General features: G+C 37.2%; 2 protein-coding genes across 2 annotated transcripts; one reads left to right on the top strand and one right to left on the bottom strand.

Moving 5' to 3' along the window:
* The first annotated feature begins 499 nt into the window (after nucleotides 1–499).
* Nucleotides 500–2,486, top strand: LOC103994057 (ankyrin repeat-containing protein At5g02620-like). The gene is made up of 3 exons (XM_009414325.3): nucleotides 500–833; nucleotides 912–1,321; nucleotides 1,432–2,486. Exons 1-3 carry the CDS (start codon nucleotides 500–502, stop codon nucleotides 2,302–2,304), a joined length of 1,617 nt encoding a protein of 538 aa, XP_009412600.2. The 3' UTR covers nucleotides 2,305–2,486.
* A 412-nt stretch (nucleotides 2,487–2,898) lies between these two features.
* On the bottom strand, nucleotides 2,899–19,064 carry LOC135618572 (uncharacterized). The gene is made up of 18 exons (XM_065119551.1): nucleotides 18,697–19,064; nucleotides 17,494–17,709; nucleotides 16,835–16,930; nucleotides 16,332–16,384; nucleotides 13,868–13,964; nucleotides 12,230–12,303; nucleotides 11,422–11,539; nucleotides 10,882–10,992; nucleotides 9,905–9,981; nucleotides 8,320–8,386; nucleotides 6,059–6,124; nucleotides 5,317–5,424; nucleotides 5,053–5,183; nucleotides 4,883–4,949; nucleotides 4,691–4,758; nucleotides 4,510–4,603; nucleotides 3,623–3,693; nucleotides 2,899–3,508 (listed from the first exon to the last, which is right to left on the bottom strand). Exons 1-18 carry the CDS (start codon nucleotides 18,844–18,846, stop codon nucleotides 3,097–3,099), a joined length of 2,076 nt encoding a protein of 691 aa, XP_064975623.1. The 5' UTR covers nucleotides 18,847–19,064; the 3' UTR covers nucleotides 2,899–3,096.
* Nucleotides 19,065–20,570: the final 1,506 nt, after the last annotated feature.

The following is a 20,570-nucleotide window of genomic DNA, read 5'->3' on the forward strand; positions in this document are numbered from 1 at the left end:
GTCATCAGTGCATGAGAGGAGCCATCTCCACATAACAGGAGGCTGGATTTGATTCTTGGATCATTCGGACGTGCAACTCGAGAGGTATATGAATCTCCTGCCGTCCTGCCCATGTCTCCAGATTCCCCTCAATAAGAATCCTTCTCTCCTTCTGGTCCAATCTGCTCTTTCTTTCTTTCTTTCTGGATCTTTGCAATCATGCTATCCCAAGTGTTCAAATTATGCGCGTGAGGGTCATCTTCTGTTCCTTCTCCATCTGTTCTTTAGCTTGTTTCAAACAGGAAGCAGCAGCTCCTGCTTGTTCCTTTTGTACACGGAAAGTGGTGCGAATGATTATGTAGTGGGTGAACAATGTTGGGCGGGTGGGATAAGACGCAGGATTATGTGGTAAATGGCATGTTTCTTTTGGTTGCAGGGTCCTCTTAAGCTGATAAGTGTTGTTGATGGACGAGAATTTGATCGAATAAGAGGCAGTGGTTTGTGAGATTACGAGAGCGAGATGGACTCGCCGAGCGGGCAGCAGAGCATCCGCAGGAAGAAGATGACGAAACAGCTGACCGGGAAACGGGACGACACGCCGCTGCATTCCGCGGCCAGAGCAGGGAATTTAGTGGTGGCGAAGGAGATTCTCTCGGGAACGAATGACGGAGACCTGAAGGATCTGTTGTGCAAGCAGAACCAGGTAGGAGAGACTGCTTTGTTCGTGGCTGCCGAGTATGGCTACGTCGATGTGGTGCACGAGATGATGAAGCATTACGACGTTGCGATGGCGGAGATAAGGGCCAAGAATGGGTACGATGCTTTGCACATCGCCGCCAAGCAAGGGGATGTAGGTACAGCAAATGTCATCATCTCTAGCAATTGCGCCTGTCATTTTTCGCTCGATCTCATTCAACTCCTGAATCGGCCAGATGTGGTGAAGGAGCTGCTCAAAGCTCTTCCGGAGCTCTCGCTGACGGTGGACTTGTCCAACACCACCGCGCTAAATACGGCGGCAACACAGGGCCACATCGATGTGGTGAACCTCCTGCTCGAAACTGATAAGAGCCTCGCACTGATCGCCAGGAGCAACGGCAAGACTGCGCTGCATTCCGCCGCAAGAAATGGGCACTTGGAAGTCGTCAAGGCTCTTCTAAGAAAGGAATCCGCGATTGCCACCAGAACTGACAAGAAAGGCCAGACTGCACTTCACATGGCAGTGAAGGCAACAAGCCTGGAGTTGGTAGTGGAGCTTCTTGAGTCCGAGCCCTCTTTGCTTAACCTGGTGGACACGAAGGGCAACACAGCACTGCATATAGCAGCAAGGAAAGGCCGCGCTCAGGTGAAGTGCTCTGTGATCCTGGCTTGCACATCCTTGTACTTGCCAGGATCTTTGTGTTTTGGATATCGCTTTCAGTGAGGGTGAGATGAAGGAGCAATGCGTCGTTGCAGATCGTCAAGAGATTACTTGAGCTCAAGGACCTTGAGATCAAAGCTATCAACAAGTCAGGGGAGACAGCCCTCGACACTGCGGAGAAGATGGGGCACATGGAGGTTGCCAGCGTCCTCCTGGAGCACGGTGTGCCGAGCGCAAGGACCATGAAGCCCCCTCCTGCGAACCCGGCGCGGGAGCTAAAGCAGACGGTGAGCGACATCAAGCACGAGGTTCACTCGCAGCTGGAGCACACACGCCAGACGCGGAGGCGCGTGCAGGGGATCGCGAAGAGGCTCAACAAGCTCCACCAGGAGGGCCTCAACAACGCCATCAACTCCAACACCGTCGTCGCCGTCCTCATCGCGAGCGTCGCATTTGCCGCCATCTTCACGGTTCCCGGGGAATACGTGGAGTCCGACAACTTAGCTCCCGGGCTGACGCTAGGAGAAGCCAATGTGGCGCATCAAACGCCGTTCATGATCTTCTTCGTCTTCGACTCGGTGGCTCTTTTCATATCCTTGGCCGTCGTGGTGGTGCAGACGTCCGTGGTGGTCATCGAGAGCAAGGCCAAGAAGCAGATGATGGCCATCATCAACAAGTTGATGTGGATAGCCTGCGTGCTCATCAGCGTCGCCTTCCTCGCCCTCTGCTTCATCGTCGTGGGGCGTACACAGAAGTGGCTGGCGATCGGGGTGACGGTCATAGGGACGGTGATACTGGCGACGACGCTGGGCACCATGCTCTACTGGGTGATTGCCCATCGAATCGAAGCCAAAAAGATGAGGGAAATCCGGCGGGCAACGCTCGGTCGATCGCGGTCGTGGTCCGTCTCTGGGATGTCAGACAGCGAGTGGGTCAACAAGGAGTACAAGAAGATGTACGCCATCTGAGAGTAGAAACCATAACGTAGACACCACCATCAGTTCAGCCAATGTCAGTGTTAAGATGTGTTCTTTCCTGGCAAACAAAAATGTCGGGAAGAAAGATGGACAGGCACTATAACTTCTTCTTCTTCCACATGCTTCTCTCTTTTTGGAGTCCCCTGATGAGACCGAGAGCGCTAATGATCCTCCAGCTTTCTGTACAATCCATAGAACAGCTTGGTCCGTTGAACAAAGTCTTCGGATAAGCTTTTGCAGATTACGGATTGGCAATCTGGGAAAACCGGTTGATCAACTTGAGCTTCTTGGAACAATATCTGTAGTACACTAATGCATTCAGCTCATGAGCAAAGGAGAAACATCACGATCCACAAGCCACAAGTCGTGAAAAGAGTACATACAACCAATACGCATACGTCTCCGACTTGAACGTACCAAAGCATGCAGGCGCTCGAGCGACTCGAATGACACGGCCGCCGGACATGGCCTGTATCAGGAGGGTATGAGGCAGTGCACCGCACCGCATCCGAAACACGTGCCGGAGTACGACATGTTCATCATGTAAATGTCACAGGCAGGTAAGTTCAGAGAGCGACGGATCGGTATTGCAAACGTTACAGTTTTAAAACCTGAGGTATCAAAGTAGGTAGATACAAAGGATATACAAAAGAATATACAGCCAATAAATAACTTCTTTGTTCGAGTCAGGTCCCCCTAAATTAGATAAAGCGGATGTTGATCGTAACTCGCCGAGTACTGTGAGCATCATCATTTCACCCAAACTGAGTACACGAATTCCAACTATTTATTTGGCCCCAATTCCTGCTCAAGTTCATCAAACTCCCACCCTCCGATCTCCTCGGTCGAGTAATCCCTGCCTGCTTTTCCAAATTCCATTTCTAACTTTGCGATTTCTGATTCCGGATCTAATATCTCATCTGCGGTCCTGGGAGATGACTTCGGTGAGTAGACACCTTTGGATTTTGGTGAAGAGGAGATCTGAACAACAGGTTGAGGTGACTTGGGTGAGTCCACACGTTTGAATTTTGGTGAAGAGGAGATCTGAACAACAGGTGAACCCTTTTCTGAATCATCTTCCATCATCATTTTCTCTGGAACTTCAATCTCTAGAAAAGGTCTTTCAATGGATTCAAAGTCCAATCTCATTTTCTCAATTGATTCAAATAATTCCTTGACATCAGGATCATCTCTCCTGCAGACAAAGATGACCATGAGTCAGAATTCATTTGGAAGGAAAAGAAGTTCACATGGAAAAAGGAGACATTCACACACTAAGAACGCCAGAAGAGCATAAAATATGCAGTACCTGGAACCATTTTCCATATCAGCATAAAACAACTCTTTCATATGATCAACCACGCTGAAGGCAGTAACGATCTGGAAAGAGATTGTATGATTTGTCATGATAAACATAACCATCGGTGGAAGAAAGATTCACTTGTCAACAACTCCATTTAGACCCATCGGTAAACTAAGAGAAGTCGTAAGAAATACCTATGGTAAACTTCTCAATACGGTTACCGATTGTAGCAGTTACAAATTAGTTGGTCTTGGCGGAATGTGAAAACTCCTGAAGATAATTTGGTCTATGACTTGGGAAAATATCAAATTATAACTTCAAAGTTTAATAAAACAGAGAGAATAAACAGAAGCAATCTCTCTTATCCTTCGAGGAAACCGGTAATCAATAATCAAGTTCCGCTTAAAATTCGGTCTGGAAAACCACTAAGCAAAATGACAGACTCGCTTGTGCAGTATATATTCCGTGACAAGAAATTCAACAAAATTGTAATAATGTAGCTTTTGTCATATTTGCAAACAATACTGCTTTATGACATGATAATTTATCATAAAGTCACATTCTAGCAAAATCAACAACAATTTCATCAAGATTAACAGTATTGAGATTTTGGATTAAAAAAATATTTTCTAGGTCCATAAACTCTTCATGATCAACAGAGGAGAAGGTGGTCAAATTAAACAAGATTGGATTAAAGTCAGTTCACAATGCTTTTACAAGGACCAACATGCTTCTTTTTTTTTTTTAATTCACTGCATAGCATCATAAGATAGTTCATTCATTACTTCCACAAGGTTCAACATATTAACAGATCACATTTTCCACTTCTTTGTAACCCATAAATTTCTAACATTTAATAAGTAAACTTATTTTCAAGCAATGCAGTAGAATACCTTTGTTTCAGTTGCCAAGTATTCCTCTTCAACATATTTCCTTGGGTTTGACTCTTTAGATATCTTATCATCAGGATTTTGCATCGCTTCTGACCTGCAAATCATAATGGCAAAAGGCATTCAATCAATGGGAAAATATGCCTTCCACTGCCTTGAAGGGCTAAGGATATAAGTATATTACCCATCATTTAATCTTTTCAAGTTCTCCACAAATGTGCTGATACGAGCAATAGAAGGTTTAAGTTCATCCTACACAAATAACAGAAATGGGCCAAGGTCAAACAAGACAAATATTATATTAGTGTCCATCAAGACAACAAAACCTATATACAACTGAAGTATTTCCAAAATATGCTAATGGATAAAGCAATACCTTGCAAGCAGAAAGGTGATGTTTGATCAACTTCAGAAAACAATTCCCACATTTCTCCAACTCATCACTACAAGAAGAAGATAATACATGGAAGAACGAAACAACTAGTAGACATGCATCCTGAACCAGATCATGGATCCAAATCTATCAAAAAGGCATGGAAAGCAAACCTAATCTGTCTGTCCTTCAGGTCTGTGTATGAAGATTGGAGCTGCCATGCATCTTCTAAGAAATTAATCCAGACATGGACAATATCAGCTTCTGCTTTACACGAAGCAACAGATTTTGCAAGCTCATTTTCCTGAAATTTATAGAAACCTTAAAGGCTCAGTACTTAAACTAAACTAAAACTCGGTACTTCAATTTGAACTAGGATTCTCACACTATGTTTACAAGAATATATTTTTATAAACCAAGGATTGGGTATTGAGAACCTTTGTCTTCAGGTGCAAAACAATCTGATTGCTTGCTTCGTCAAACTGGTCTCTCTCTTCCCTGGTTTTATTGAGTCGTCCAACAACAGCTGCCAGAGAAATATTAACCTACGAAGTAACAATGTTGTGTGATGTTATGCCTCAGAACTGGCTTCCAGATTGCAACAAATGACTTTGAATCATTCAAGTCCAGAACTGGCTTCAAGAAAATAACAAAATATTGCGAATCACATAAGTTTCAATGACATAACATAAATTGGAAGATGATTTTAGAAGCTATATCACATTGTGACATCCCGTGTTGTTTGTAAAGTAGAAAATCTCAGGCAATAGACGTAGCCTACTACCAAAGCACAGACGATAGCTTAGGTGACTAGGCAACAGCACAAGTAACAACTTTAAGAGACAGAAAATCAGATGACAAGCAGCCGGTAACAACTTCAGAATACAAAACACCAGATGACAAGCAGCTCAAGGATTTTTGACAGTATCAAATGGTGGCATCATACAACTGCATACTTGGTAACTTGTACTCCTTTGATAATAGCATAGTAAATCAGTGACTATAGTTATTACTTATTAGTCATCTGACTTAACATCATTTTATTCATGTAGGCCCAGAATTTCCAGAATCCTTGCATTGTAATTCACCTAGTAACTTCGATTATTGAGCAACTGAGTGATGTCAACAGGCTTCAGATAAAAGTAATATAAAATAAAATTATCCTGAGATAAAAATTACCTTCTTTAGTTGAGCCTCAAGTTCATCTCTTTGTTTCTCCAGTCCAGCAATCTCAGCGAGCAGTTCCTGACATGAATTGGCAAAAGAAACTCATAAATGTTGTCCAGGAAGACGTAACTCTACAAACACAATAGCTCAAGTGGGTGCATTAGAAGTTTTCATACAAATTAATGAATAAGATTCATGACCTACAACTACAAGCTTAAAAAAATGCTCTAATACCATGTCAACTATTTTGATAGATCAATAAGAACAATCACAAGAAGCAATAGACTCAATACTTAACATTAATTGGATAACTACAATTTAAATAACAGAACACACGAAACCAGATGATGTATCGATAGATGGGAAATTGGGTTACAGAAAGAAAATCATGAATAATTTAAAGATTTCTGCAAAATAAATGCAGAAAAAGAAACGAGTGAACCTCAAGGATCTGGAATTTGAGTTGCAAGGAACAAGTTCTTGAACTTTCCTAGTTTTATCATGTATCATGCTTGAGCCCTTTAAAGGTTGGCACAATAGACATACCATATCAACAAAACTTGGCAAAAACCAAAATGAAGAAACTTGATATTAAGAAAAAAAACTTACTTTTTTGCCAAAGAAGCAGCAACATTGCTAGTTGCTTTTCCTGCTATTGAGTTCTATGAGGATAATAACACAAGTCAAGAGAAGAGCAATAAAAAAATCTTTTCTTTTATTGTTTGCAGTACTCATAGGTATTCCTCTACCTTAACTCACACTACTACTAATTAACTCACCTCATCTAATTGACATCTATATGTCTCCCGTTGGACATGTCCATTCATCTTATTTTGATTCATTTTTCCTTGATGTAAACTGCATCAAATCGTTTATGATTGTAAATATTTCTTATTCTTTCTAGTAAACCAACATCCACCTATACATATTCACCTCAATAACACTAAACACTTTTTGATCCTAACTCATTTTATCAAACCAACACATATATATATCTCTTTTTGCACATATCCATGCATCTTAAATGATTCTGTCTCATTTTATCCTTGATATGAAATGCCTCAAATTGCTCATGATTGTAAATATTTCTCAAATGGCTCATAATTGTAAATTGTCTCTTATCATATCCCAACACATTCACCAAAACATATTGATCTTGATAAGACAAGTTTTTGTAAATACTCTTTCATAGGGCCAACATTCCTATTCATTATGCATACATTAGGTAAATGATTAAACTAGGTTTAATAGTGGTGATGAAAGTTCACAAAGAAGGACAAAGTACCAAGGAACATACGCTGTAATATAAAGAATACAATGCTCTTAAGGTGTTACGAACGAGTCAGTGCAATGAAATTTGGGACTTCAGGTAATCCAGTAGATGATGTAGTCACAAGTTTCATCAAGTTGTCTTCAACCCCTTCTTTTTTTTTCTTTTTTTAAAATCTTACTGAGTGATACATTAAGAAGAAGGTTATTCATGATCACCCTACAAAAAGCAGGACACTGATGGAACATTAGCAGGAAGTTCATTCATGTATTAAGGGAAACATTATCAAGCACAATTTTCCCATTTATCTGTTTCAGACCAAGAAAATCTTTGCAAGCTTTGTTTTAGTAAATGCAAGCATAGCCATCAGACTAATAGCAACTATGATTATCAATAGAAAATATAAGGATCATATAGGAAAAGATGAATAAGACTATGGGCTTTCACTGAAGCTACTTTGTCCATGAGCTAGGCATTTGTTTAACACAATAGGACCTATAATATTTTTGCTTTAAACAGAAATACCTCAAGAAGCAATAAAACTACTAAAGATTTAACGAAGAAACGGCATCCATATTTCTTGTAAAATTATGATTTTGAAACATTTATAAGGATATAAGGATGGCCTACGATACTACAAAGCAAGGTATGCAATACCGTACCGTACCGGTGTTTCGAGGTTGGCTCGGTATGGTACAGTACCGATGTACCGAGCGGTACACCAGGCATGTACCGAATAATTTTATATATTTTTTCCTTATGTAGCACTGTAGCACTACTACAGTATAATATTATAGCGTTGTAGCACTGTTACAGTATAACACTGTAGCACTGTACCGGTACCAAGCGATCTGCATACCGGTATACCGTCGGACCGGTACGTACCGCCTATACCGGACGGTACAATTCGGTATTGCATACCATGCTACAAAGTACAAACTATCATCATAATAATCCTAATGACTGTCATATATGGATCTGCATAAATGAGTCATATATTTACCTTTTCAACTTCACTAACTTCATTAGCTTTAGCTACACGAAAGTTAAGAGCCTCTTCTTTCTGATGCCTGCTTTAGAGATGGAGAAAACATAAGTGGACTACCATGCAATATGTTCTTCCAGAAACTCACCACAAATTCATGATCTTAGAATAGTAAAATAATTGGTAGAGGAAAGTATAAATTGTGCTAGACTTGAGAATAGGCAATAGAACAATTTACACCTTCCTTTACATATAACTAATTAAACAATGAACATCTATGACATTCTAGAAAATTCTTGATCTCATAATTTTAAAGCATAACTGATTTATCCAAGATAAATATTTGTAAATGAATAAACAGCTATCAAGACTGAACCACCATCTATTTCATTCACAGGCACCAAACAATATCATAGACCAAACATTATCACAAACTACAATGTCCCAATTATTTAGGGTTGGGTTGGCCACATTGATCTTGTTCAACCATTGAATTTAATGTCGAGCAATATTCCTAGTTAAGTCAAAAGCATTTAAATTTATTTTTATTGATTCTTGTAAAATTTTCTTAAGTCTTCCCCGTACCTCTTCTCTAAGGTTTGGCTTCCTGATTGTCATGGCCTCTTTCAAAAGTGCCTATAAGTTCCTCATGACTACAGATCCCTGCACCAGCACTGTTTGGTCTAACTGGGAAGCCGTATGGCACCTTTCTATTGCATATTGCTATTTGTTAGAAGCTTCCGGTGGAAGCTGTCATGTATCAGTTCCCTAATGGTGAATGGTTGGACAGCATTAGCATGTTATGATAAAGTACTGTCCTCTTATAGAGGGCAAGAGGAGACTGAGTGTTGAGCATGTGTTCTTCAGCTGCACCCATGCTTGTAGCTTGGCATGTGTTGAGTATATTGGTTTGATGATATCAAAAATATTTTAGAAGAAAATGAAGATTAAGTAATTTACATGGCGTGGCAAGCAGAGCTTTTCAAACATGAACAAGTGAATAAAGCTGCCATTTTCAGAGAAAACAATAAGTTAACAACAATATCCAACAAGTTGGAAATGGGACATGAAGTACTAGAAGTCTGGGATACATGCAAAACAATTTCAAACACCCAATCTCCTGATCGTTTATCAGAACACTCACATGCCCTTTAGACACTTGATTTTTTACGTCAACCATCAATTTTTTCTTTCCATCCTCAGCATATAATGAAGCCAATAAGAGAACCAAGAAGAAATAACTTAAATCTTATTTATTTGCCTTTCGAATGGTGAACCTAGTGCACAAGGCTCCCACAGGCTCCCCAATACAGGGTTTAGGAAGGGTCAAAGTATGACGTTTTCCTTTTTATGTTTAAAATTATCCTCTGTATAATCAAGAGTCATGGGAAGGATAAATCACTAAATAGTAACAAGATCATCAAATCTACATAACCAAGTTAACGAGTCTATCCTCTGTGGCTCTAGTAAACTATTTACAAGTCATTTAATAATCTTCTTTGCCTATGTCCAGCACAAGTAAACAGTTCAGAGAATGCAAGCCATAATTTAATATTAAAGCTGCAATAGATAATGAAAATAATATACAAGTGTTATGTAGGACCTGTGATCTAGAATACGCTTTTCTGCCTTTGAGGAAGAGTTGGCAAGAGAATCTGCAAGAACCTTTAATTTATCGACCTGCCAGATAAACATTGTTAAAATATATCTTTTCGTATTTGTGGCAAAACTTAGTCATTTCTAAACATTCATTAATTGATATCAGCAAGAAACTACAGTAAACTATCACCTACATAGAATAGGTGCTTGACATATCATGGTAAAAATTGTGTCCAGCAATGAACCAGCACAAAAATGGTGCAGCATGGAAACATCACAGCCAGCTATGATTTAGAGCATCAATGCCAATTTAGTTCTTGACAAACAAAAGCCACAGTTTGAAATAAAAAATGTGTTCAAGTATCAAGGAGAGTATGCATAACAGTACTACTGTTTTAGATCACCAGCCAAAAACAAAGGCAGCAAAATGGCAAATGGTGCTTAATAAAAGACTGGCCATGGCACAGTAAAACACAAAGAATATATATGAGAGCGCTAAATCCTTGGATATAATGAATAAGTTATATGCTACAATGTCTAATTTTCAATGGAAGAGACAACACTAATAAGGCACTTGTTCTGCTCAGTCCTCAATCTTTCTCAAGATTGTTAATCCAGAAAAGGATATTTAGTGGGATCTTCTAACAGTAAGAATATTATTGCAGTTCAAAAAAAAAAATTTTTTTTTGGGCTGCAGTTCAAAAAAAGTTATATCAACAAGCAGGCAGAGGATATTTTCCCAAAAAAGTTGATGACAAAAGAATGGGCATCATTATCATGCTCCAAAAGACCATTCCAGGAAGTTTCTACAAGGTAAAATTCACTAATTAATGCAAAATAGATCAGCGTAATTGACACAGTTTCCAACTGTATGCCAAATACATCACATGTTGCTCATAGGAATTAGCACAAAATAGAAGCATATAGCTATATGTACATACACTAGAAAATTCAGAAGCAAACAACAAATAATAAGCATGCCTTTTGAGAATGGATCTCCAATGACTCCCCACTTTTTATCTTTTTCTTCTTCAAAAGCAGTCCTTCGAATCTAGAGCAGATCCGAACCTCTGTCAGTGCTTTTTTTAGGGCCTACAGAAAAAATGGAAACTTAAGTTCTACTATGACTTGATACAAGCCAAGAAATAAAACTAAAGGAAACGATGCCAAATTTACAACAGAGTCTCAAATACATGTTTCAAATATGTGACATAGGAAAGAGGTAAAGATGGATAAATTTCAATTTATTTAAAGAAACATGATGAAAGAAACTATGTTATAATCCTAAAAGTAAGCACTACACTAAACAAAAGTTCCTATGATAAATTAAAGGCAAACTGTAGTGAAAACTGATAATAGAAAAGAAATGACTAAGCAAACTAAAGGCTTTTAACTTCCAGCATATATCATTCATCTTCAGCACATGTTCTACTGTGACAAAGAAATGCATATCACAAACCATTTTATCCTTTAACAGAAGGTATATTATCAAAGGCTAAAAGTCTTGAATAACAAACTTACCTCCACTGAGGCAAAAGCTGTCTTTTCAGACGTTCCAACATGATCTTCACCTGAAGGCACCTGCAATGCTTCCATCCCATCAACCTTTTCTCGAAGCTTTGAGACTTCATATTCTAACCTGAAAATATGAAACCATCTATGATGGAACATGACATGCAGAAGAATCCAAAGAAGACAAGAATGACACTTAAGCAGGGCACGAATGGGTGAGTTATCATGAACCAAGCCACTAAAATATCACACTTGCATTTCGAAGTTACAAGCCCGAGATGAGCCTGGGTTGCAAATGTCTGAACCAACCTAAATCTATGTTGAGTTTGTGAGTAAAGCAATCTGACCACAGCCTGCATAACCTGACCTTAAGCAGACATATAAACCTGCTTGTTTTAACCTAGATCGCAGTCCTAACCCGAGTTGTTCGAGTTCTGTCAAGCCAAGACTGAACAGTTGGCCGAACCACAAACAGAGGCCTGTTCGTTCAAGCTTGGCTCATTAACCCCACTATTTCCATATTGCAAGTGTTAACAGTACAATAATTTTATATGAAAAATTTGTAAAGGCATCATTGCAGTGGCCTTCAATTTCTTTCCCCATATTCTAAGCTTGCAAAAGTCTTATGCGACTTAACTGATGGGAGAATATGGTGATTAAGAATTTCCTGTCAGTTCCTTGAAAATCCAAATTTTAAAAGGTTATTATATTAACTCATTTTCCTCTTTAAGTAAATCAGAAAAAGATACTTGCAATGCAACACATATTGCATGGGCATGAAACTGAAGGAACAATAAAAGCAAGTCCGATTGATGACCTTGTTATATCAGCATTTAACTTTAGTCCTGAAATTGCACCTTGAGCAAACTGAAGCAGTTCCTCCCGCTTCACCTGAAATATTTTAATATGATAGCACATCATTGTTTCACCATATATGAAGTATCATCATAATGTCGTCACGAATGACATAGCATGAAAAGAAAAACTCACATAAGAACTCACATTGAAAGACCATCAAAATTTTCTGATAAAACTCACTGAAACATCACCTAATAAATGTATCTGGTTATGTAAAATCACACTTCAATGCAAGTCAAGGTACTGATTCAGAAGATATCTTTAAAAAGAAATTCAAATGCAAGCAAACAGCCTGATTTCACATGCAAAACAGGAATTAAATTCATGGTATACGACTCAGAACAAGTGACATATATCAGTCCTACAAAACCTTTGGTTGTAAAGCTTCCCACATCTTAGGTGTTATAATCGAACTGCAATATACCATTTATAAAACAAAGTTAATCAAGTGTTTCAATGCCAGTCTAGTGCTCACACAACTAACTATGATGATAGCCATGACAATACCAACTTTCTAGAGGACTTTGGAAGCAAGAAGAAAGATTAAAAAATTAAGATTTTTTCCACTTCCTCTTTCTTTCCATACTTCTCCATTGATATCAGCTTGTACCGGTTGATATTGGACCCATTTTGGTCCAAACGGCAATGTTATTAATACAGTACCAACATCAAAATCAGTCTTGCAAATTACTCAGAATATCCAGCATCATTTATGCAGTAGCACAAACCAATAATCATGCTACAATATCTAATAAGGACATCCTTCAATCATAACAATCAACATCCATTTCATGGTAATCAAAATTAACAACATTAAAATAAGTAATTAAGAAATCTGAAATGCCAAAACAATGTGAAAATTGTAACACAAACATGTTACCAACCTACAATGGAATAAAGAGTTTCAAATCTCTGTTTGTTCATGAGTATGAGAATATTAGTGAAGTATCATTTTTACACTAGAACTATTGTCATACTCGGACATCACCAGCAAAACCAAATATATCAATATTTTGAGTAGCAGCAAATGATAACAAGAGTGAGCATTTTCCTGTTGAAGTTGTACAGTTTGCCTGAGAAATGCCTCAGGCAGTGCAAATGTCAGAACAATGTACAGCCTCAACCTTTCTTCCAAAAAGCTAAAAAAGAACTTTCAGCAAAGCTCAACAATTTTAAGCTTGATATATTATGATATATCAAGCTTAAACAAACATGATGAATTTGTGCTATAGTATTTTCCCCAACAACCATACAAACACCTTGTAAACATGAGAATCACATTTAACAAACTTCACAACCATTCAAATTCTTGCACATTAGTCATTCATCTTGACTGAAGTATTGCAAAATAAAACATCAAATGATAGAAATCAGTATTCATAGTATTTGAGAGTACTTAATGATTTGGACAACAACTCCAGAAGATTTTTTTTTTTTCATATCTAGACAGATTCACATACCGAATTATATCACTGTATTCATACTTGAAAAATGTGTGTGCATATTTACTTAAATGGAACATATTAAATGAGCAGCAATGTGAAACAGAAAACATAGCACATCTTGTGGTATAAATAAAAGAAACAACAATACATACCAACACTTCCTCCTGATAATTTGAGAATGCTTTTGCAAGGTCCTGTATACTACTCATAATAGCATTATGAATCTCCTTTTCCCCTGTCAAACAGTGTCTGCATAAAATCAACCAAACACAAAAGATTTAACATATCATAGTTAAAAAGTAAAACAGCAAAATAGCAAGGTTCTTTATAGCATGTAACTCAGAAATGTTCATAAGTATTAATTAAATTGGGCACATCCAAAACTGAAACAAAATGTGAAATATCATTCAACTAAAACAACAAAAGATCCTTAAGAATAACTATTTGGGTCAAGCTAGTCCAAACTATTTTGGTTATTAACTTCTAGTTGCATGTTAGCTTTGTTATTCACCTTAGACATGGAAAAGATTTGACAAAGAAAAAATAAACCAACATATGTTGTCAAGTAAACAAAAAGGAGTTGCAATATTAATGAGAGAAGGCATTACCTTCCTATTCCACACAAAGCGAACAAAGATTGAACAACCAACAAAGAACAGATAATAATTAACAGATTAGGATAATTGTAAGTCTTCTTTCGTGGTTGTCTGCTAATCATATCCGAATTGTGAAGTATCCAAAGGAACATAAATCACCTTAGATCAAGTTACAGGTAAAAGGCTAACAAAAAAGTGTTTGATGTTCGGAATAAGATGATGGATTTGAGATGCCAAAAAATATAGAAAATTAGAAACCATAAGCTTTACACCCTTCAGACAATTCTAGATCATAAACCCTTGCTAGTGAGCATGCTGGCAAGCCACTATAAAATGTGAGTATCAAAGTTAGGAAATATAGACTTATGCTATGTAAATAATGCACTTGCAATTATTAAACATTTATTAAATTAAGCATGGTTCATCTTACCGATCCGTATCGGTGTATCAACCAGTTATCGATACGAAACATACTGAGTTGTACTGAGCCATACCAAGTGTACCAACATATAATATATGAGGGTGTACCGATATACCACACATACCGGTCCTCTATCGGACCGGTATGTATCGATTGTATCGTGCGATATGCCACGGTGTGACGAACCTTGATATTAAGCATAACAACAATGGTATGACATAATGTGCCAACTACTAGGGTTTGGGGACATGGACCTCTTCCCACTATTGAACTCTATTAGGGTAATATCACGGGTCCAACTAAGTTGCAAATCCTCTTCTTATTGTTTCTAATATAAATTTGTTATGCCTTCCTCTATTCTCCTTGCACTACCAAGCATAATCAATCAACCTCATCTAACTTGGGGCATCTATATGGAGAGGTCTCCTTTTGACATCTTTTTACCATCTTAAACAGTTGAACTAAAGTGCTGTCTTTCAGAGTCTAAGATGTAAGGCTTTTCTCCCAAGGCTTCAACTAAATCTTTAAAGATATTTCCAGTACTTATGCATTGGATTTCATCAAAACTCCAAACTTAATAGTAGTTTGACAAGAGTAGTACTCAAATGGTGACCCCCTGAGAAGTTCTCATGTAAACAAGTCTTAATTTCACATCAAGGTTGTATACATTGATTCTCTCCAAACCCTACATTGGTAGGAACTCATGCACTAAGCTGTCATTTGTATTCTTTTCCCTATTTTTCTTCAATTAGTTGAGAAAGAATTTGTTATGTCGAATAGGCCATGGTCCATAAATTGATTCATAAAATGGACAAGCCCACTTTCATCAAAAAGAATAAATTGATCATGTCCATAATGCCTTTCTGGCATGAAAGTACTAGCTTTGCCCCTACTAGCAAGCCTTATAGCTTTGATATCATGGTAAGAAAAACTAAAGCTTTTAAATAAGATAAACTAGCAAATACAAATTAAAAGATTAAATAAAATGCTAAAAGGAAGTCAAACCCCATTCTAGAGGTATATAAGATACAGGGTGATCATGAAGAAATAGACCCATAAAAAGTCCATAACCACTGCTAATATTAATACAAAAAACAAGCCATAATGTCTCAGCTAATTGGGATTGGTTACATAGATGCTTTCCTGCCATGGAACTTTGCATGGACAACACCTTTAGTTAAATCAAGAGGATGAGTATTGGCATTACCAGTGATGTTGCTCCATTGTCACCTAAAGGACCAAGGTTTAAACTGCATAGCAAGATAGCCACTCGAAATTTAAATTGTATGAACACTATTTCCCATACATCTAATGAATAGTACAAATATTTAAACAACTTACCTCATATTACGAGGCAGTTTGATCACAGGGTTTTTTTATACAATATCAATATTAACAATCTTACTGGAGTTGCTAACATCGATCTAATACAAAACTCAAAAAAGAAACCTATCCAAGGCAGTATCACTAAGAAAAAACAGAAAGAACACAATGATCATATCACAATCATAGACATCCAATTTTGTACATACCTATCATCATAAAATAGATATAAAGACAAAGAAAACAGCAAAATGATAAATGTGGAAGCACATCTACCCAAATATTTCCAGGAGCAGAGAAACTTCTTCATCATTTGGAACCTCCAGAATCTGAGTCATAGAAAAGAGTTAACCTGCGGTTAACTTCCAGATCAGAAAGAACACTACCCAACATGCAAAATAATCAGAAATTTGACAAAATTACACTGGAGTGATAAATGGTAACAATTCCCAAATTTGTGGATCATATAAAAAAAAAAGTTGTAAAAAGAGACCCTTTTTTACATGAATAATCGATTTGGATCTCTAATAATGGCATATGACACTAATTATATGGTATAGACAATAGAATAGCTAAGATATGCACAAACTTAGTTGTATAATAACAACAAGAGTTTAGCAATGTTTTGTGCTCTGATAAACAGAACATTGGATGTATCAGACTCCTTGACTAATAGATAGTTTCTTCCGTTTGAAAAAAAAAAATTATTATTATTATTATTATTATTATTATAACAACAAGAGAATTTTGTAAATTATAAGCAATATAGCTAAACTAACCATGGACAATGTAATCCCTTCAAGAGCTTGGCTATAAAGAAACACATCCCGGAAATTCATGGGTTCACCCCCCACTTCCGTATCAACATAAAGAATCTGCAAATAACAATACAAAGCAAATAGAAACAATCTTCAAACATCAGTAAGCTTTTAAGTCACTTATTACCAAGTCCAAACTTTCTTTGCAACATGAAGTGTAACAAGTTGAATGTTGGTAATCTATCAACCTGATTCTCTCCAAGTAGTAGTTCAATATTGATGTTAGCAATTTTTCTACTGAAATAAAGATATTGTAACGGTGACATAATTAGTAAAGGAGCAAGAAGAAAATTATAATTTTCAAAAAAATAACAGTGCATTTGGCACAGGGTAGAAATCCTATTTTAGAGTTGTAATTCATGTTTAAGGGTCATAATTTATGTAGCAATTGAGTTGAAAAAGTTAATTAGTAACTTGATTCAAGTTTAGAATGCTTAATTGTTTTTATAAGTGTCTAAAAAGTCTTGTATCATAAATTTGTACAGTTTAGCTAGAATGTAATTTAGGTGAAGTGTGTGTGTATATATCAGTTACACGGCTGAGAAACAAAAGGGTGACTATTTCACTAAAGCAAGATCTGTTCATAAGAATAGGGATGCTAAAGCAACTAATGTACTGACCGAGGAAACATTTCCATGGGATGAGTTGCTCTCATCAAATAAAGGGGTTTGTTTAAGAGATTTGTGATCAATTGAACTTCCATATACCCTTTCAGTTTCCTGCAAAGCAAACAACCATCTTCGTAGTAGCTGAACTCTCTCTGTTCCCCTGTAGGATACAGCAGCTTCTTCCAATCTTTTCACAGTTTGTTTGAAATTTCTATAGTTTTGAATACCCTGCAAAATAAAGGTAGTTCGTGACTTTAAACAGTAATCTCATCACAATCCTATACAAGAAACAAAGAAATGAAATTATGAAAATATCTTGTCTCAGCAATAATTATGTGATTATAACAAAAGTCAACCCATCCTGCAGTTTGGAAAGATTAGCATGTAAACTTAACCGGCAGCAAGTATTTTGGTTTATGCTCCTGCTATAAGATTTCTATGGATTGAGAACTTCATTAATTTTACCACTGAATGGAAATTATTAACATTAAGATCCCATAGAACATACCAAACAGACAAGATTAAGCTATGAAAATGACAATTAGAAAAAACTAGAAGAATTTCACATAATCTCAAGCTAAAGATTATTCCAGGAATATGTTAAAGTTCCAGACGAAGAACCAAAATGGGTGGAAAAGGAAAAAGGAAGAGGGAACAGAGAGTGGGTGTAGAATCAGAAAATTCTGCAACATGTGTAACATATTAGAGGTCTATTGATTGCCAGTAGCTGTCTGAGATTATAGGTGTAAAACATATCAACCACATTAAACAAAATTAATTTCCATTGATGCAACAGGTTTTTTGCTATGAAGGGATTATTTGACTGCTTTAAACTCTAAACAGAAGAAAAGATATGTTCAACTTGTTTAACGGAATTGACTCGTGACAGCTACATACTTGTAGACTCCAAATATGAGTAACCCTTGCAGAAGTAGGATTCATAAATAGTTAGCATACTTTGTTCCATACCCAAGCAATAGTATCAGTTAGCCCTTAGAGCAGCTGACCCTTAGTATAATCTATAAGCATAACACAAGAAAATACAGCGATTTCACTCTACACAAGAACGATTAACCCTAAGTCAACGACTCCCACTTGTCATCGTTATTCCCCAATCACAATCGTTACGGTCCAAGAAGATGCTGCCGGACCAGGAGAAAAAGACGAGTAGACCGAATCGAGGGGGCAGCAGGGTCGAGAAGGAGACGTTCATACCATGCGATCTTGGAAGATCTTGGCGCCGCCGGCCACGGCCTGGCCGGCGTGGTGGACGACGGTGTCGGCGTAGTTCTTGACGGTGCGCGTGAGGTTGTTCTTGCCGCCGACCTCTACGGCCTTGTTGACGGCCGATCTCAGCCACGACATCGTGAAGGAAGGAGATGATAGAAAGGACGAGGGGTTCAAGAAAGGGAGGGGAGGAGAGGAGAAGCGCAAGGGCGGAGGACGACGAGAGGTGGAGGAAGGTCCGAAGAGGAGAAGGAATCAGCGAGGGCGGACGGCGGCGGAAGAGTTCGCGGCGATGCGGTGGGGATGGGGAATGCGTCTGTTTGTACTACACCGCCGGCTGCCCTCAGGATAGATGATAATGGGTTGAGGATAGAATGGTAGGTGGCGTGGGGGGAGCAGATTAGCTACCATTACTGTGCTCCGCGTAGTATCTTAACACGTTGGTACGAAGGACCAGAGATGATGAACCCGAGCTGAGCACGACCCTCGAATTGCGGACTTGGAGGTGCCCCGAGTTGACTTTGACCCGGTAATGGTTTGTTGCCCAAAAACCACGGTTGCCTCGAGTCAATTTACCGCTAACAAGTTGATGTTGGTAGTCAAAGAGTAAGCTCGACCGACCATTAGGAACAAGTCTATGATGACGGTGGTGCTTTAAGATCTTCAAACACAAAGATGTTAATGAGTACAAATCTGAAAGCAGATATTAATGATGATCTTATCTTCGTGTAGAGTTTTGAAAGCAGACGGTGGAGATTGACGTGGAATTTATACATGCAACCCGATAAATATCACCTACTCCATTAAAGATTACTGTATTATTGTTACAATTTAGAAGGAAAAAAAACTTAAATTCTTCTTCTCCAATATATAACTCTTTTGCAGTTTGTACAGTATCATATGGTACTTTCCTATTGATTGGGATTGACTATAAATAAGTTACTTCTCAATCAATATTTGCATGAAAAAATATATTAAAATTCTACTAAAAATTCTGATAAAAAATGAGAAGTTTTCTTACTTTCACTTATTTTTCTTGATTCTTTTTTTTATATGAAAATATCTTTAAATTCTTCGTAATCAACGTCTTCGTAGAAGAATCATCCTAGTTGTGTCTTGGGTAGATCATTGACGATGCTTGTACGAGGTCATGGAATACGTTTAAGATATTGTTTTATGAAAATATTTTTTATTTCTTTGCAATCGTGTGTTCGTAGAAGAATCATCCTAATTGTATATTAGATAGTTCCTCAACGATGCTTGCACACGTCAAAGAATACGTTTAAGATATTTATTTTTTAAAATTAAAACTAAACAAGATGCTAACCTTATATATATATATATATATATATATATATATATATATATATATATATATATATATATATATATTCATATTAATCCTTGTATAAGTGATTGCTTATTTGTTAAATAATTTAATTAAATTATTGAGTTAGCATTATGAAATAAATAATTTATAAGTATTATTCTCATTTATCATTTATTTAACTATAAAAAACGATATCATTATTGGTATAGTGATTGCATGATTATTTTATCATTTATTTAACTATAAAATTTGATAATCTGAACTATACCTTCAGTTTATATTTTTTAGATTTATATTAAAGAAGAAATAACTTTAACAGTATTCCTTTATTCTGTACACATCAATTTTATTTTATAAAAAATAAAAAAAATGCTACTTTGCACAGTATTCACTCCCTATTGTCAGTTTAGCTTAAGAAAAAAATCTGGCAAAGAAAAAAAAATAATTCTATTAAAAACAGTTATTTTCTAGAATTTAATGTTATGTTAGAGTTTTACAGAATCTAAAATCCATTTCTTGTAAGAGTACATGT

Source organism: Musa acuminata, chromosome BXJ2-8 (genome assembly GCF_036884655.1).
Source record: "Musa acuminata AAA Group cultivar baxijiao chromosome BXJ2-8, Cavendish_Baxijiao_AAA, whole genome shotgun sequence".
Taxonomy (NCBI): domain Eukaryota; kingdom Viridiplantae; phylum Streptophyta; class Magnoliopsida; order Zingiberales; family Musaceae; genus Musa; species Musa acuminata.

Coding starts and splice junctions, on each gene's coding strand:
- LOC103994057 (XM_009414325.3), top strand. CDS start 500: ATGGACTCGCCGAGCGGGCAGCAGAGCATCCGCAGGAAGAAGATGACG. Junction 834..911: donor CGCCAAGCAAGGGGATGTAG/GTACAGCAAATG, acceptor TGAATCGGCCAG/ATGTGGTGAAGGAGCTGCTC. Junction 1,322..1,431: donor CAAGGAAAGGCCGCGCTCAG/GTGAAGTGCTCT, acceptor GCGTCGTTGCAG/ATCGTCAAGAGATTACTTGA.
- LOC135618572 (XM_065119551.1), bottom strand. CDS start 18,846: ATGTCGTGGCTGAGATCGGCCGTCAACAAGGCCGTAGAGGTCGGCGGC. Junction 17,710..18,696: donor AGATCTTCCAAGATCGCATG/GTATGAACGTCT, acceptor TTTATTTTGCAG/GGTATTCAAAACTATAGAAA. Junction 4,759..4,882: donor ATCACCTTTCTGCTTGCAAG/GTATTGCTTTAT, acceptor TTATTTGTGTAG/GATGAACTTAAACCTTCTAT.